Source organism: Triturus cristatus, chromosome 6, assembly GCF_964204655.1.
Source record: "Triturus cristatus chromosome 6, aTriCri1.1, whole genome shotgun sequence".
Classification (NCBI taxonomy): domain Eukaryota; kingdom Metazoa; phylum Chordata; class Amphibia; order Caudata; family Salamandridae; genus Triturus; species Triturus cristatus.
In genome coordinates, this window is record NC_140589.1 from 1,906,870,527 (window position 1) to 1,906,890,086 (window position 19,560).

Genomic DNA, 19,560 nt, shown 5'->3' on the forward strand with positions numbered 1-19,560 from the left:
CGAGTACTACACAAAGCTCACAACAACTACACTCGATTGGTCTCGCTAGTGTGAAGAGATCCTAACAGCATAACAACAAGAAACATGGCTTCCTACAATTCTCCCAGAAACTACTATCGTCTCCCTGCCTCCTAAAAGGATAATGTCACAGCCTCTTTCCACAGGTAAGGTGGCTTCCATGGTGCTACACCGCCGCCTAGGTTCTCTACGTAGCAGCGCTCCTTCACCGGGGAAATCAACACGCTGGAAGTGGACACTCGAATCCCAATAAGCAGCGACCAAGGCCGGGTTAGCCAAGTTTCGTAATTCAAGAGGCGTAGGCGCACTGAGGCGCAAGAGCTAGCCAACAAACAGGGGGACTTGAAGGGTTCGCTCAGCCGAGCGCCACACACGAATGTACTAAACACCCCTGGCGTTAAGATACCAAGAGCCCTACTATATTTACATCACGGGTAGGCTCCGTGAAACGAAATCCAAGTCAGCTCCTCCGAGCTGATTGCCTTCTCTCAAGGCTGTTCTCCCCAGAACACCCGGTACTAACACCCTGGGAGCGAATAGGGGGGTGGGGGGGGGGGGGGGGGGGGTTGACAGGTCCGAGTCTCAGGTAGAGCAGGCACCGCACTCTCCGCCGAGAATGCTTCCTTCACGGGCTCAGCCGAGCCTCGATACTCCTACCTCTCGTTCTTCTTCCCCCTTCGTCAGTCTCTCCGGCCGTGTCTCTCCCCGCTTGGTCGCCAAGCTCCGAGGGGCGGGGAAAGCAGGTCCGTGGTGGTTTAACACCGGATACTCCGGATCCTTCCTGGTCGCTGGGACGCCGAGCTCCGAGCAGCGAGCAGGACGCGATACGAATTCAAAATAACGCACGCCGGGAGACGCGTGTGACGGCCTTAAGAAGCCTCCCACTTCCTGGTTTCCGGGTTGCTGGGATATGTAGTCCCGAGACGCTGGGTAGGCGCTTCGGTACCCGAACCCTCACACATATAGGCCAAAAAAAGGCTTTGCACTGGGCGTGGGTAGTGGGGGCTAGCAGCGAAGGGGTTAAGAACCTTTGATCTGCAGACATTACACCTTACAAAATTCAATATTCCTGCAACTTTTAGAATAGTCTACCTTTCTCTATTGTCTGTATTTTTGTTTTTAAATGTCTCAGCAGAAATGTTGTATCATGCAGAATCCAAGGCTTAAAGCTAAGAACTAAGTAAATCTCTGTGGATGTAGAACACTAACCCAGTGCCAGACTGTAAAGACTGGCATAGAACTAACCATAAGCACCATATGCTCAAAAGATTGAAAAGGGGGGTGTTGCACACTGGTTCTGGCAGGACTGCCAAAGTCCTTCCCAATGCTGGATGGTACATATACGCAAACACATCTTTTACTCACTAGAGCGGTTGCTTGCATGATAAAATGAAGCCCAGTTCTTAGTCACCCTTGATATATGTTTCATACTTTGTTTTCTTCAGAATGGCAGGTCTTGGTGAGGAGCTGGTCATGTTGTGCTGCTGCAAGCATGTATTGTACTAGTGAGTGAATCTAGTGGTTTAACCTCTGGTCAAGGGAGCTCCTGGGCAAAAAGTAATCCAAATGACTAGTATTGTTCCATGGAGTACCCACAGCACGGGGAAGCTCAAATACGCTGTTTATCCTGCAACGTCCATGCACAAAGCAAACAGTAACAAAGCAAAAGTATCTGAAAACCCTGGATAGAAACTGTGAAAATGAATTTGCACAGCTTAAAAACATCTAAACACTGATAACCACTGACTTTTATACTGACAAATCCCCATCTTCAGTTCACATCAAATAGAAACTGAAAACAAGAAAGACTAAGTGTATTTTAGAGATTCTTTCACTTTGTTATAAATGTGCAGTATAAGGCTTTCTGAATAACATTAGATCATAATTATAGTTTATTTATTATTGACATGCTTATTTTTTTTTACAGATGAAAGAAATGCTTTAAGAATGGAAGATGGAAAGGACATAAGGCTATTCTTTTAAAGGCAAAGCTGGGCATTGAAACCTATTCCAAGAAGACCTGTTCATAATCAATAAAATATCTTAATCTACTCTCTCAAGCAGCGTGAAAAAAAATATGTGACTCCAAAAGACTAACCATAGAGACACTAGGGAATATAGAACTTTCTAAATGTACTAAAGCTCTCAAAGCAATTTCTTATATTATATAAGGAGCACATGAAGTCAGCATAGAAGAAAGACAATATCTATTTAATGTGACTTTGGTTCCCATAATGGAATGACTATAAATATTCTCAATGTGATTAAACATTCAGGGCCAATGTCTGTCTAAACTTACACAAGGTTGCCCACAGAAGACTGAGAACATATAAATGTAAGGAATGTGGGCAGACCTTCAATGAAGAGTCTTGACACCAGGAAGAAGTTATATGAATCTACTGAATGTCAGAAGGCATTGCATGCAAAAGGACACCTACTGATAGATCAGGCATGCCCTACTGAGGAAAACATATTCAGAACAATGGGAAACTTACAGTCACATCAGACTGTCCATACTGATGGGAAACCTTTTAAACTAACTGAATCTAATCCAGCATTCATTACAAAGGCAGAGCTAATACGACCGCAAAAAGTCCACATTGGGCAAAAATCATATGAATGTAGAGAATGTGACAAGGTATTCATTGCAAAGGCAAACGTAATGCAACTTCTGAAAATGCACACTGGAGAGAAGCCATATAAATGTACTGAATGTGACAAGGCATTCATTAGCAAACAGCTGTTAAACCAACATCAGAGATTCCACACTGGAGAGAAGCCATATAAATGTACTGAATGTGACAAGGCATTCAGTGGCACAAAGCAGTTAAAACAGCATCAGAGATTCCACACTGGAGAAAAACCCTTTAGTTGTAGTGAATGTGACAGGTCATTTGCTGCAAAGACCACTCTAAAGCAACATCTGAAAATCCACACTGGGGAGAAACCATTTAAATGTACAGAATGTGACAAGACATTTGTTGGAAAGACCTCTCTAATGCGACATCTGAGAATGCATACTGAAGAGAAGCCATATAAATGTACTGAATGTGACAAGGCATTCGTTGAAAAAGAATCCCTAATGCGACATCTGAAAATCCACACTGGAGAGAAACCATATAAATGTACAGAATGTAACAAGCCATTCATTACAAAAAAAGAGGTAATGCAACATCATGCAGTCCACACAGGGGAGAAACCATATAAATGTACTGAATGTAACAAGGCATTCTTTACAAGGGGAGAGCTAAATCAACATTATGCAGTCCACATTGGGCAGAAACCTTATTCATGTGCTGAATGTGACAAGGCATTTGTTACAAAAGCACTGTTAAAGCACCATCAGAAAATCCACACTGGAGAGAAACCCTACGGTTGTAGTGAATGTGAGAAGGCATTCATTACTAACGGATCCCTAATACGACATCAGAGAGTCCACACTGGAGAGAAACCATATGAATGCACGGAATGTGACAAGGCGTTCAATACCCGTGGATCCCTAATACGACATCAGAGAGTCCACACTGGAGAGAAACCATATGAATGCGCGGAATGTGACAAGGCGTTCAATGCCAGTTCATCCCTAATACGACATCAGAGATTGCACACTGGGGAGAAACCTTATAAATGCACTGAATGTGACGGGGCATTCTTTGCAGAAAGAGATCTCTTGCAACATCAGAAAATCCACACCGGGGAGAAACCATATATTTGTAGTGAATGTGACAAGGCATTCATTGCAAAATACTATCTCTTGCGACATCAGAAAATCCATACCGGGGAGAAACCATATGGTTGTAGTGAATGTGAGAAGGCATTCTTTAAAAAAAACAATCTCTTGCGACATCAGAAATTCCATTCTGGAGAGAAACCATATGGTTGTAGTGAATGTGAGAAGGCATTTGTCACAAAAGCGGAATTAAAGCAACATGAGAAAACTCACACTGGAGAGAAACCATATGATTGCGCTGACTGTGGAAAGGCATTCACTACAAAGCACACACTTATACTACATCAGAAGAGACACACCGGAGATAAACCATATGGTTGTAGTGAATGTGAGAAGGCATTTGTTACAAAACAGCGGTTAATGGTGCATCTGGAAACCCACACTGGGAAGAAATATCAATGCAATGAATGTGACAAGGCATTTTTTGCAAAGGGAACCCTAACGCGACACCAGAAAGTCCACTCTGGAGAGACACCATATAAATGTACTGAATGTGACAAGGCATACACTCTAAAGCACCAGCTAGAATATCATCGGGAAATCCATACTGGAAAGAAACCCTATGAATGTAGTGAGTGTGACAAAGCATTCTTTAGAAAACAGCACTTAATGGTACATCAGAAAACCCACACTGGAGAGAAACCATATGAATGCACTGAATGTGACAAGGTATACACTAGAAAACACCACTTGTTGGAACATCAGAGAACCCACACAGGGGAGAGACCTCATGAATGCACTGAATGTGGCAAGGCATTTAGGAGAAAGGCACACCTAATGAAACATCAGAAAGTCCACTTTTGAAAGACACCATATAAATGTTCTGAATGTGAAAAGGCATTCGCTCTAAAGCAGAAGCTAGTACAACATCAGAAAACCCATACTGGAGAGAAATCGTATGAATGAGCTGAATGTGACAAGTGATTCACTCTAAAGCACAGCTAATACAACATTGGAAAATCCACCCTACAGAGAAACCATATGGTTGTAGTGATTGTGAGAAGGGGTTTCTTTCAAAAGGACTGCCTAATGCTACTTCTGAAAGTCCACGCTGGGGAGAAACAATATAAATACACTTGATGTGACAAGGCATTTGTTGCAAAGAACATCCTAATGCAGCATCAGAAAGTCCACACTGGAGAATGACCGTATGAATGTACCGATTAGGACGAGCCATACATTTTAAAGCACCTATTAGTACTATATCAGACAATCCACACCGGGAAGTAACCGAATGCTTGTAATTGGTTTGACAAGGCATTCATTAGAAAAAACCCTTACTGCAACATCGGAGAACCCACGCAGAAGACAGACCACGTGAATTCACACTGGGGCAAATTATATTAATGTACTCAATCCAACACGGCATTTGTTGAAAAGGGATCAGAATGAGACAATGCATTCATAACAAAGAGAGATCCAATGTGCCATTGAAAGTAGAATGTGACAAGTCATTTAGTCACAAAAAAGAAGACCGTTTTTCACATCTGAGATTTTCCACCGGAGAAGCCACATCAGTGTACTGAATGTGATGAGGCATACGCTACAAAGACTGGACTACTAAATCATTTGGAATCTGACAATGGTGAGAACCCAGATTTACTCAATGTGAAAAGAAGTTCATCACAAACTCATCACTAAATAAACATTTGAATCTGTATACGAGGAAGGAACCATATGAACGCACTGAATGTGACAAGGCAATTAGTAGAAAAAATAAGCTAATGCAATAGCAGATAGCCCACACTGGAGAGATACCATATGAATGTTTGAAATGTGATAAAGATTTAATTACATTACAAAAAGAAACGTACTGGTACACCAGAATGTCCAAACCACAGAGAAACAATATGAATTTTATTGAATGTGACAAGACTCCGAGAGTCCACACTCGTTAGAAAACATGAATTTTCAGACTGTGACAAGACATTCATTAGGTAGGAATATAAAATGTAACATGAAAGTTCACACCTGATCGAAACCACAAGAATGAACTGAATGTAAGAAAGTAATTAATACAAATTGCACTCTAGTGGGTTACCTCATATCACACAATGTATGAAGGGTAGGGTGACCAAATTACTGAAACCAAAAACTGAGACATGCCACAAACATATGAGTAGAGATAACAGTTTTGCAGTTACCAACAAGGACAGACTGGCTTAATTGAGTGCACTTGTCAGCATAGAAATAAAAGAAATTAGGTTATATTGGGAATTAAATGCAGCCTTTATACTCTGTATTATATGTTATTCAAATTGCTATCTGTTTGAGCCTTCTAACTGATTCTGCACTGGGGCAGAGAAACATTTATTCATTTAACCCCCTGAAACCAGAACATACTACATTTTCAAAATCTGTGGGGACAGATGGTTAAAGAACAGGACTTTCTCAGCAAATATGGAACATCTGGTCAGCCTGTGTGGTGTTAGAACAAGAGTAAGCTTTCCTCTTCAGCATGTATTTGTTCTTCTGTACTTGACTGACGTGAAGTTGAACTGCCCCATTAAATTGTGTTATTTGTTTTTGTTCAATGGCAGGCACCACATAGACTGAAAAAAGGTTGTGTTAAGCCCTTGTAAAAAAAAAAAATCATGTAAAACTGATCCCATAAATTAAGAACATCTCTAAATGTATTTTCCATTAATCCAGTGTTCCAATCATGGCACACACATGTTGCTGTCCATGTGCGCAAGGTGTTATGGAGAGTGTGAAAGTAGTTGAAGCCACACATAATATAGGTCTTGAATCCTCAATTTCAGATAAACTACATTCCCAAAGATCAAAGGATCAATAAGACACCACTGACCCATCTTCTGGTCATGGGTAATTGTTCCATGATTGAAGATGAGTTTCACGAGGTTCCACTTGACAAACTAGTACAATAAAATGATTTTCCACTTTGTGTCTGACTGTGATTAAGGCAGACGTTCTTCTGGTGCCTCTCGGTCGTATGAATCCCTGTGATGCATAATGTGCAAAGAGGTTCTTCCGCCCCCTGTCTATCAGGGTTCTATCCTCCACCTGTGCTCCAAGGCACTAACATTCACCTGTAAATAGTGGTTTCAACCCTCACCTGTACACAAGGATTTTAGCTTCCACTTATGGTTTTATCCTCCACCTATGCCAAGGGGTTCCAGAGTTTCCACTTTCCACCTGTGCTTGGGGGCTTAATCTGCACCTTTGCATGGGGTTGTAATCTCCAGCTCTTCATAGTGGTTATAGCTGCCAACTATGCACAGGTGGTCTAGCTCCTACCTGTTCATGTGGGCGCTAGCTCTTTTTCTACACGGGCACAAACTTCCACCTGTGCTCAGAGGCTCCACCCTTGACTGTATAGTTGCTTTATTTGCTCTGCCCATTTACTTTTTTGGTTAAACTCCCCAAAATCTTAATAAAACCTTAATAAAACCATATTAATGGAAAACACTTATTGGCAATTTTAAAGACCTTGTACAGGAGTTGAGGCAACTGTGAAGTTGAGTGTGCATGAAGAAGCCTGTGCAATCAACAATTAATATATATGTATCAGTGTACATACAATGATACTCTCCTACAGGTGAGGCAGTCGTGATTACTGACGCCGTAGAAACGTTCATCAGGCAATCAGAACGATCAGGCAAGAGGAAAGTGAACATCTAGCCCCTATAATTTTCCCAGATATTGCACACCTTCTCAAATTCCATAGAATAGTTTGACCAGCCAGAGGATCTGATCTAGCAGTGCAGTGTGATCCATAACAAATTGAACTCGTAATGAAGGGGTATTACTTTGCAGGTGACCTCCAGGTTGCAGAATATCTGAGTGCCTAGAGGAGTGTCAGTCAGTCAGTCAAAAAGTCTTTATTATGATTATTCATCTTCAAAGACATACTAAACAATAAAACAATATAAAGTGCCACATCAAGAGTTAGATAACAGTTAGTATTTGTCACATATTAAACACAATTCATTAAGAGAATAAAATAATCTTAAAAATCTACAAGATAAAATAACAAGAAACTACAATCCTCCACTCCTTTCTCGGATAGCCCAAGACCAACTAAGGAATTTGGCTACCCCTACAATGATTGATTCTTTGTCACCGATTTTTAACAACCTTTTTGCAATCAGAGCGGAGGATGTGCCGAATGTTCTACACAACGGTTTAAGCCATGTGCTCCTGGGAAGTTGGTAAGCTGGGCAAACGTAGAGAAGGTGGCTTATATTCTCAATATGGCCAGGGCAGAAGGGACACCTATCTCCCATACCTGTTTTCCATTTGCTGGTAAATTTCCTTAATGGGAGCGTTTCCACCCTGAACTGATGGAACAGCCTACGATCTCTAGGTTTGGTAATCAAATCCCAGTAGGTTTCAAGGGACGGTTCATCTTTAAAGTCCAAAAAAACTCTGGTCAGTGGGGAGTTTACCAGTGTAGAGTACCTTCTAGATTTTACCAAACACCAAAACGCTGCACTTAAAACTGTTTTTGTTGGGATGACAGCAGTTTCGGGGGACATCCAGAAATCCCTCATACCCATATCGATGAGAAGGCTTTTAATGGTTTTTAGCCATAAGATCTTATTATGGTGGTCCAACCCCCTTACTTCAAGTAAGGCCCTGGAAAAATGAACTAATTCCGGGGTGGACCACAACCCTCTCCAAAAAAGCAACATTTTTAGCTTAACAGTATCCTCGATAGGATTACAACCAAGGTCAAGTAATAAAGGGATTTGTGGAGTCGATTGTGGGAGGCCCACGATTGTTCTTAAGAATTTATTTTGTGCATGTACTAGGTCGGACAGATTACAGCTGCCCCAGATTTCTGCACCATAAAGGACAGCAGGAACTATTTTCAATGAATACAGCTTAATTACTGGGGCCAATGGTTTGGTCAGGGATAACCTGTGTTCTCTTAACAGGGCACCTACTAACTGCGAGTGTTTCAAGGCCAAAAGCTTCACCTGAGGGGACCAACTCATTTTTTCGCCAATGGTAATGCCTAAATAGGTAAAGACCTTGGCCTGCTCTAGTGGCTTCCCCCCCATTGAAACTTTGGCCAATACGTCACCTGCCCCATGGAGAACCATAAATTTTGTCTTATCCACATTGATCTCTAGCTCATGTTCGCTGCAAAAGGCCTCAAAGCGGGATAGGGCCCGCTGTAGTCCCTGCCGTGTTTTAGATAATATTAAGGTATCATCAGCGAACATGAGCAGAGGCACCCTTTGGCCATCCAGCTGTGGCGCATCAGTGGGGTAATCCTCAAAATACTGAACGACCCCATTGATAGACAGTGAAAACAATGTAGGGGCCAGGACACACCCCTGGCGGACTCCTTTCTCAACCTTAAATCTTTCGGTAATTTCACCTGGTTTTCCCCACCGGACCTGGGCATAGTTGGAGCTATGAAGCTTAACCACAAAGTCGACTAGTTCCTTGGACATCCCTAGCCTTAATAAAACTTCCCATAATTTTAATCTGGGGACAAGATCAAAAGCGGATTTTAAATCCACAAATGCTGCGAAGATGAGCCCCTTGCCCAAAAGGACCTCCTTCCAGTAAATTAAAACAAATTTAAAAACCTGATCCAAAGTGCCCATGTGGGCCCGAAACCCAACTTGGAGGATAGACAGAATCTTTTTGTCATCCATCCAACTATGGATTCTACCAAGTATAACACGGGAAATAATTTTTTGTAGCGCATCAATGAGGCTAATTGGCCTATAATTGCCCGGTGCAGCGAGATCTCCTTTTTTGAAAATCGGGATTATTTCTGCACCGGACCAAGAGTCGGGGAATGGAGTTCCCCCTGCCAATGAGTTCATTAAGTTTGTGATATATGGGACCCAAAGAACATTGTCCTGTCTGAATAAATCTGCTGGAATGCAGTCAGGACCAGGGGCTTTACCACTCGGTATATTCTTCAGAACCACCTCAATCTCCTTGGTGCTAAATCTTAAGGGGACCTCTACAGATATATGAGGGGCGGCAGGGCCTAGAACCCGTCCTGGGCCCTGTTGATATTGAGCCTCAAAATGAGCAACCCAGCGTTGTGGTTCCACGTTGTTGTTTGGAACTAGAGACCTGTGTCCATTCCCCCACTTTATTAGGTCCCAAAAGTGGGACATGTTCCTACCTTTGCAGGCTTCCAACAAGTCCTTCCAACGTCCCTCATCCCACTCTCTTTTAGCCTGCTATAAAGTGGTTTTGTACAAAGTCCGGGCCTGTTTAATGGATGGATGGGACCTAGATTTAATTGCAGACAATAGGACTTTGTGTGTGGACCTGCAGAGGTCATTGTACCAGGAAATAGGTTCAAGTTTCTGATTGGTCCTCTAGGCTTAGAATTAATAAAATAGGTCTTCAGCCTATTTATAAGATCCAAATGAATCAATGGCAATCTGTCATTGAGGATCTCTTGTGAGCTGCATAGGTTAATTTCTCCCAGTGCTCTTGATACCAGAGCCCTAATTTCTAACATCTTGAACTCATCCAGTGCCACCTTAGCCCATTTGACCCGCCTAAGGTCATTGCCTACGATCAACGGGGCACCACAGCATGATTTATTCCCTCTAGCCGAGGGATCATAACCTTGTATATCCATGGTCAGGATCAGTGGGTTGTCATCACTTTCGATACGGGTTTGCACGACCATATCTAGCACAATGTGCCAAATTTCCAAATTAACTAGAATATGGTCTATCCTGCTTTTGGTGCGGCCGTTGTCAAAAGTCGGAGCTCCCTGGGCATCTGATTTGGTCCTGCCATTTACTGCCCTGAGGACCCATTCCAAACACATGCCTTTTACCTGGAGCGCTACCTCTGTCCATTTCTTTATGGGTTGTAAGTTTAACTGGGGGATGCCCCAGAAGGCATCCTCTTCCTCACTCAACCTACCGTCATCACTATCCAGGGGTTCGAAGCATGTATTGAAATCCCCCAGAATGATCAAATTATTTTTAGTAGAGCCTTCCGCTAAAAAGGTTTCCAATGCTGTAATGACCTGGGAACTCTTGCCACCCGCTTGTCCCCTAGCATATACATTTAGCAGGGTTAGTATAGAGCCGTTCTGGAATTTGACTTTGATTGCCAAAATATCCAGATTGTCAATAGGAATCACTTCTATGGAGACCCCTTTGGTTTGCCTGACCCAAAACGTCAAGCCCCCCAACGGGTCTTCCCCTATGACCTCTAGTTGCTGGTTTAGAGAAGTTCAGATATCCAACATTAAAAATGTTCTCCACAGCCCATGTTTCTTGAAATGCCCAAATGTCGACTTCGTTAATTAATAGTAGCAAATCAGCTGAGCCAACCTTGGATTCCAATCCAGCAATATTCCAAGAGGCAATAGCCATGGATTTCCTTGAGCCAGTATTAATCGGGTTCTCAACAAAAGGTAAGGACTCAACAGGATGGCTATCTGGATTTATTTGCTTCAAAGTAATTGCCCTAGATTGGACAACAGACTCTGAACATGTAGGTTGATTAACCATTGCTGGCTCTATGATAATACTGTTACCACCATCCACAGAGTATCCTGGCCCACCCATCCTCTGTCAATCGATATCTTCTAGGGAGGACAGAATATCAAAACGATTGAAGGAATCAAAGCGTTGTTCTGGTCTTTGATCAGGCCCCCTATATGTTCGGAAACCCCTTTGATGTCTTACCGATGCTTGTTTATAAAAATACCCTAGCGGTAAGATACTGATAGATGACCACTCAATAGGTGTATAACCAGCAGTCTCAAGTATGTGGCGTACCAGATCGGGCGACCTAAAGCTCAGGACCACACAATCCCCAGCTATAGTTTTATTGGAATGGCCTACCCAATCTATCCGTCTAACCATTTTAAAATCCCTATACAACCTATCACCAATACCAGTCTTTTTATTCAGGTAGTGTAGGGCTTTATTTTTGAGAGACGACCAGTGCTCTTGGGTATCTTGTGTTAGTGGAGGGACATTTGGCAAGATAATTGTATAGGGAGTCGCTTGGGGAGGCAAATGGAGAAAAGGGCACTTAGGTTGGTTACCTACATAGTGGTTGTCAGCCTGTTCTCGGGGGTTCAAGTGGGTCAAATCTTCGTGATTCGATGGTACTGCTACATTAGATCTTACAGATGTTACGTTCGACCTTACTTCCCCCTCTTGCCTTGCCACATCCCCCACTCTATTTTGGCATGAGGTAGCCCTAGTCTGATTGCTACGGGTGTCATCAGCCGACACCAAGGGGGAGGGCACCCCTATAGTTGGCTGAATGCCATGCTGCAACGTAGCCACTGCAGCTGCACGACCACAAACCTCCTCTATCTTATGTAACCTTTGGACTACCTGGTCCAGGCGTTTAAACAACGGCTCAAAAAGAGTTGCTAAGTTTTCCTCAAGTAGGGTGATAAACTCCCTTTTTGTCAAAGGACAGTTTGTCCCAGAGAGGTCGCTTGGGGGCAATCCATACAATGGGTTATTTGATCCACCCTGAACAGGAGTATCTAGCAAAGCCTTAGTAGTAGTATCTTTAATTTTAGTAGTTTTAGTAGAGTTACAGCCCTTCTTTGTTTTTTTCTGTGGTTCCTTGGCAGCTTTCCCCAGCACTTTCATCCCCCTTGTCTTGACCCTGACAGGACTAGTGTGATAGCTCTAATTAATAGGGGCGGTGGGTAAGTCAGGTGAGTTAGGGACTAAGCTTCCAGCAGAAGTCCGGGGCTGTTCAGTTGGTTCAGTCAATCTACATGACGGGCTAGGGGCATGAAGGGGGGCATCAGATGTAGTTCCCCCCCCCTAGCAACCTATGGTCCAAGGAGAGTCTTCTCTCAGTAGCCTCAATTTCGTGGACCAACAGGGATTCGGCACGTACCAGAAATGCATTCAGTGTGCCCACCACCTTGTCTCCAGATCTCCATTTAGACATAATTGGCTAGTATATGTCACTGTTCGCCAGACGATCCTGTGATGTACGTAGGTTACTCACCAATGTCGAGTGCTGCACTATGAACAGCGTGTGGCCCAGCCCAGCCTCTTCCAGCCCCAGACGGCCCGCCCTTTGCCCGGGCTTCGCCCGGCGCGTCCTCTGCACAATTTGTAGGCGCCTCCTGTCGCGGCGTCAGATCGACGCGCCGCCGCTGGGGCTGCCGGGAGTTGTAGTCCCGGAGCGGCGACGCAAGAAATTAGGCTTTGCTGATGCTGGTGTTTAGCACCCCTGGACTCTTGGCGGTGGAGGTGACGGCGTGGACCAAGTGGGCAGATCACCACAGGTAAGTAGCTGCTTCCCCCCGCTCCGCCGGCCTCTGCACAATTTGTAGGCGCCTCCTGGCGCTGTCGCGGCGTCAGATCGACGCGCCGCTGCTGGGGCTGCCGGGAGTTGTAGTCCCGGAGCGGCGACGCGAGAAATTAGGCTTTGCTGATGCTGACGCTGCTGTTTAGCACCCCTGGACTCTTGGCGGTGGCGGTGACGGCGTGGACCAAGTGGGCAGATCACCACAGGTAAGTAGCTGCTTCCTAGAGGAGTGAATAACTGAGATGCCTGGACAACCCGAGATTTATTCTTTCTATATCTGCCTATGCTTTGGCGCTTCACTCTATCAGCTCAGATTCTCTGTCAGCATACATAACTTTCAGTGTATAGCGCTCTGAAAACTTTGATCTGAAATTACATTTGTTTATGACATTGATTCTTAGAAACCCACAAGCCATTTGTTTGCATTTTTCTAAATTTGTATTTTCTTAGAAGATTATTATGTTTTTTGTATTGAAGTTTATCAACCAATGCCCTGTATCTTTCAGGGGTGACCGTGTCCTTAGAAGCAGAAATAAGCTAAATAACGAGGTACAGTAACTAATCAACTACTTCTGCCTGAGCTGGTCTTAAATATAAGTGCCTTGATCTCAAAGTTCACAGAGTAATATCCGTTAATAGTTGCCTGAGCAGACCTCAGCACTATATTGCTGGAATCACCAGAACAAAGCACACCAAATGCAGCACAGTACTGCATAGCTAGTCTAGTGATTCGCTTAATATTACAGGTAGTTTCTAAGGTCACAAAGGAAGTCAAATCCAGGAGAATAGGGTTATCTTTAATAGGCAGAGAGAAAACTCTTTACAGGCAATAGCTTTGTGTACATGTCTTCTAGTGGCGACACTCATAAGTAATGAGTGGGATGAGGAAGGCAGAGGAGATAGCAATGACCCGGGAGGCTCTTTATACATTCTGTGCCCTGACTGTAAACACTTACTCATTTCACCAGCATCATTGTTCTAGGCGTGTTTGCAGTCCATCTGCTGGATTCAAGCATGCTTCTCCTCTGTAGTAAACCAGGAGGACAGGAAAGAGGAGATTGATAAGACATTAACAGTCGCGAGAAAAGAGAGGATATCTTAGGAGTGAAGAGGTTCGAGGAGGGCACAGACGGCATAACCAGAGAGTGTAGGTTAGAGGAGTGGCGACAGAGGAGGAAGATCTATCCTGGCACAAAAGTTTGGGGCTGTTAGTACAAAAACATTTCCTTTGATATGCAGTTCTTTACATACAAAGAAACTGGTTTAAACACAACACTGCTTACACTGTTAACTAGTGTTGAGATTGCAGTCAAGGATGCATATTGTAAATCGGACAAATAGCAGATCATGGGGGATGGGCCAGTCCCCTGATAGAAAGTCTATTTGAAATATTGGATGATACAGATTTACTTGTTGAAGGAATGAAGAGGAGAGGCCAGTTCTTGTTTCATAAGATTGTGCCTTGGTTTTATGTAGAAAACTGGTTCAGTCACATCAGGATAAGAGATTAAAGCATGGGTAGTCCCGTTCTGATGAGAATCGATAAGGTAATCGTACTGGTTGTGATCTGCAGTAGCATGAAGGAGCTGAAGATGGATAAAGGAATTCTACCACAGCCAGATATTCAAGCCCGTCCAGCAATGTTGAGTGTGGTGATAGCAGTTGCCAGACATGCCAGGGTAATGTGCTGGCTGCAGTAACAAAAAACAGTGCAATATTCATCTGACATTGCTAGCTGGAAGCTAGTTTAAGTTCTTATTCAGAAACTGAAACCATGTTTCCCACAATATGTAACTAGGATGGAAGCTATCCTGGCTGAAGAGGGGTGAAACCCCGAAACTGGTCCTAGGATTCTTGATTCCGGTCCAGGGAAGACATGGCTTGGCAGTTCGGGCTGGACTGTTCCCATGAGGCACAGGGTCAAGACTGATTTGCATATGGCCATGTCTGAACTGGGGTGGCGTAGTGAGCAAAATAACGATGGGTTAAACCCAGATCTGTGACTGGGGGTTTATGTTTTGCCAATGTGCAACATTCGGTCCATCATCTTGTGTGTTTTGCCATCCACTCTCAGGTCCTCTGTGGGGATATCTCTTGCCACGTTCAGGAAAGATGCTGAGTAATGATCATGTGCATTACCACATGGATCCAACTAAGATGGATGCCATCTGCTCCCAGGTCTCTGTGAGGGATATGGTTCTCCATGACCGGTTGTGTCGCCGAGGGTAATGGTGACTGTACATTTCAATATGCACCTACCTAAGATGGATGTTCTGGAAGAGGTGTGGCACAGCAGCCAGGGTGTCTGACTCCAGACCACGGGGTTCACGGTTCGATCCCCGATGCCGGCGGCAGGTTAGCCCAGCACCATGTGACTCTGCGAAATAGCTCGCTTAATCTTCCCGCGGGCCCCAGCGCAGGGACACCTCTCCGGAGGTAGCTGTGCACTTTAAAAATGCTGGTATTTCATTTCTGTGGTGGATCTATGGCCTGCAATGGTCAGTGGAGGTGCTGAGAGTAATGGTGACCGTACATTACATCATTTACCTAACAAAGGGCCTGACTTTGAGTTTAATAGACCGATATCACATCCATCTTCAGGTGTATTAGGATATAATGCACTTCTAATATGGATGAAGTATGCGTCTGCCAAACTCTAAATCAGTCCCTTAGATGGATGCTAACACCTGCCATGTAGTCTATTGAAGATCTCTCACCTAGTACGGTCAAGGAAGAGGCAGAAACCGTGATAACAATATTTTACAATGTGTACCTACAGTGAATGCCATCTTCCCCTAGGTCCTTTTTTTGACAATCTGGAGTGAGGCATGGTCAGCCTAGGGGCTGCGAGCAATGATCACAGTACATTACAACATGAGTGTTAGGTGATTATTTTATTGGAATAAGTACGCTTAATATAGGCTTGGTTCGGTTACCATAACTTTTCCGCATTACTGAGAAATGTTTGCTTATATGTTGTGCATGAGCAATGTCTTCATTCATTCTTTATGAAATGGTTCAAAATTCAGTCTCAGCCATGGTCTGTTTCTGTATGTGCAAACTATCATTTCTCTAGCTTCCTTGATTGAAAGGATGCATTTGAAATATTGCAAGGTTATTCAGCTAGGCCTCCATTGCTATGTCCGTTGTTGTGGCTGTGTAGAATAGTCCACTGTATTACAAGTATGATTTCCTTCATGTAACGAATCATGTGATTAATTAAAATGTTTTTGAAGTTTCTGTTGTTTGGGGTGATATGGAAACTAATAGTTTGACTGGTTTGATATGCAAGTAACATTTAAGTTCCACTCTTATCTGTAGTGGCATGCCATTGAATCCGTGTACTTCATTGTCCAAAACATTAAAGAGGATTTGTCAATGTCCTATTTGTACCAAAGTTTGCTTGATTTTCTTTGGGGCTTTTCTATTCTGCTAAATGATTTGCTTGTTCAGCTTGGTTGGGTTCTGTTATGTTTATATTGAATTGGTTTCTAATTATAACTTCTTTTGACTTTCTGTAATGATAATTTTGATATTTGAATAAATTTACAAAACTGAGTTTGAACAGTCTTGCCTGAGTCTTTGAGTTATGTTAAAATAAATTTGTAAAGCGCGCGTACACCGGGGTGGTTTCATGGCGCTCCTTTGATTGATACCCAAGTCCTGGAGAGTTTATTCAAAAAGTCTGTCAGAATAGCCAAGTTTTAAAGAGGCTTCTAAAGCCAAGGAGATTGGTGCGCAAAAGCGAATTTCAGAGGGGAGGGAATTCCAGAACATGGGGGCCAAAATAGCAAACCTGGCACCACCAGTGCGCTTCAATTTAAAAGAGGGAATAGACAAAAGTTGCTTGTGGGCTGAGCAGAGATTGCGTGTGGGGGCATACTTGTTAATCAAATTGTTCACGAATTTAGGGATTCTTCCATTGAGTGACTTAAAAATAAGACACCCAACCTTGAAGGCACAGCGCTGAACAACCGAAAGCCAACGTAGTTTCCTTGGAAGAGGAGTGACATGATGGTGCCTAGGTTGATGAACAATCAGACGTGCCGCCTGATTTTGTACCATCGGCAGACGTTTGGATAGGTAAAGGGGAATGCTGAAGTATAGCAAATTGGCATAGTCGACATGACCATGGTTATAATCACCTGAATCCGAGCTTCATGGGTAAGAAATCTGCAGATCTTTTTTATTTTCCTGAGTTGGAAAAAGCAGGTGGAGATCACCAACCCAATAGTGAGGTCCTGACTGATTATTACCCCAAGGCTCTTGGCCGAGCTAGATGGAGAGGGGAACTGGCCCAGCTCCCTGGGCCAGAAATGAGGGCCCCAGGGATTTTTAGAGATACCACCTGTTAAAACCAACTCCGTCTTATCCCGATTAAGTTTTAGATGGTTACTGTTCATCCACTGACTAATGAACAGCATGGTAGACTGAAAGGCATGGCCTGACTCCAAGGAGTTGCTGATGGAAAAGATAAGTTGAAAATCATCAGCATAATTAAATGTACAAACTTGACGCTCTTTCAGGGCTCAGACGAGGGAGAAGGTAAAGATTGAACAACAGGTGAGAAAGTGAGGAGCCCTGAGGGACCCTGCAAGAAGTTCTGATTCTGGGGGCAGTAAACTGGGCAGTACAGACTGCCTGGGAGCGATTTTCCAAAAAGGAGCTGATCCAGCCCAGAGCAGGTCCCGAAAATCCCACGTCTCTCACACGGTCGACCAAAAGATTATGGTCAACAGTGTCAAAGGCCGCAGAAAGATCAAGCAAGATAAGAGCCTGCGAGGAACCACCATCGACCTCACTGCGGAAAGTATCCAACACTGTAAGGATCACCGCCTCAGTGGAGTGAGCTGGGCGGAAACCCGCTTGGTGGGATATCAAGAAATTCAGATTCCTCCAGGAAATCAGTAAGACATCTCGTAACATAGGCACCGGTGCTTGGATGGAAAAGTCCCTCGCATGGTGACGGACTTGTTCCCCTGCCCTGCGTGAATAGCTGCAAATTTATCATGATTTTTGGTCATACGTGTGCACCACGACTTAGGCCTGTTGCACAGATTGTGGTCTTCTTAGACCGGGGATGGCGCCCAAAGTGTTAACATTGTTTGGTGAAAGGCTATTGCCTTCAGCAGGAGTTAAGTAGCATGAACACGGTAGTGGCAGCATACAGTGACAATGATCAATAGTGTGACCAGTCCTTGTTTTCTGGATCATGAGAATGAGGCGTACTGTCCCACTCAGCTAAACGTTCCGCTGCAGTGTGCTTAATTCACCCTTCAATCAATCAAACATTTATAAAGTGTGGCAAATCACTGGTGAGTGTCTTGAGGTTCTGGAGCTGTTTGCTATTGCATGGAGGTTTGATCATTCAAACATCCAGATCTTTACTTCTCTATTGAATTCCTGGAGCAACGATGCGGTACTGAGGTGCAAGGGAAGGTTGTTCCAAGCCTTGACTTTCAGGTGCGAGAAGGAGCGTCCTCTGCTATTGGCTCGACGATCCGTGGGGTGTCTGCGAGGTAGATGGAAGCTGATTGAAGCTGTTTGGTCGGTTTGTGGAGTGTCAGGCGTTTATTTCTGTATGCTGGTCCTTTGTTGTGTAGGACCTTGTAGGCCTGGGTTAGCATCTTGAACTAGCATCTCTCCTGAATGGGGATCCAGTGTCGTTTCTTTAAATGTGGTGTGATGTGGGTCCTTCTGAGGAGGTCAAGTTTGAGTCTTGCTGCTGAGTTCTGTATTGTCTGGAGTCTCATTAGGAGGCGTGCAGTGATTCCTACGTGGAGCGTGTTTCCATAGTCTAGTCCATTGGTGATGTGTGCCTGCGTGGCGGTCCTTCTGGAGTTTGCTGGGAGTCACTGGAAGATCTTGCGGAGTATGCATAGGGTTTGGAAGCATACGACTGAGACTGTGTTGACTTGCTTCTCCATGAATAGCTTGCTATCCTGGATGATGCCAAGGTTGCTGGCGTGGTCTGTTGGGCCGGGGTCTGTAACGAGTGCCACGGCCACCATTTGTCGGTCCATGCCAAGTGCTGTTCCCAAAGATGAGGACTTCCGTTTTTTCTGTGTTGAGTTTGAGACGGTTGTCCTTCATCCAGTCCACAATGTTCATCAAGCATCTGTGGAAGTTAGCTTTAGTGTTGGAGGGATCTTCGGATAGTGAGAGGATGAGCTGTGCGTCGTCGGCCTTGGCCTTCGCCTAAAGCTTGCGATTAGTAGCTCTGTGTATTGCGCATGTGTTTCATGTGGGCACACTGGGAAGTGTGTGTGCCTGTCAGTTGCACAGTACATGGAAGCCTGTGTGGTGTTTTGCATGTACGTGTGCCTGTGGGTAGTACAAGAGAGGGAAGCCTGTGGGTTCCATAGTGGAAACCAAGGGCCTTTGAAGAGTCTTGAGGAGGAACCAACAAATGATTTATGGTTTGCTTCATTCTTGAGAGCTGAGCGGGACACACACTGGAGGAAGGAAGAGTCAAGCTATTATATACTGGGCATACCTCTGAAAGGGGATGGGGTTGATAGAATCTCTGGCATCCACACCAGTCCACTTCAACG

At 44.1% G+C, this 19,560-nt stretch overlaps 1 protein-coding gene across 1 annotated transcript in view; it reads left to right on the forward strand.

Moving 5' to 3' along the window:
• The window catches only part of LOC146822406 (uncharacterized), a 129,246-nt gene extending 112,682 nt beyond the window's left edge, over window positions 1–16,564 (forward strand). The window contains exon 2 of the mRNA XM_085613487.1: window positions 1,946–16,564. Within this exon, the coding sequence (XP_085469613.1) occupies window positions 2,378–4,552 (2,175 nt within the window). The 5' untranslated portion in view covers window positions 1,946–2,377 and the 3' untranslated portion in view covers window positions 4,553–16,564. The remainder of the gene's footprint in view (window positions 1–1,945) is intronic.
• Window positions 16,565–19,560: the final 2,996 nt, after the last annotated feature.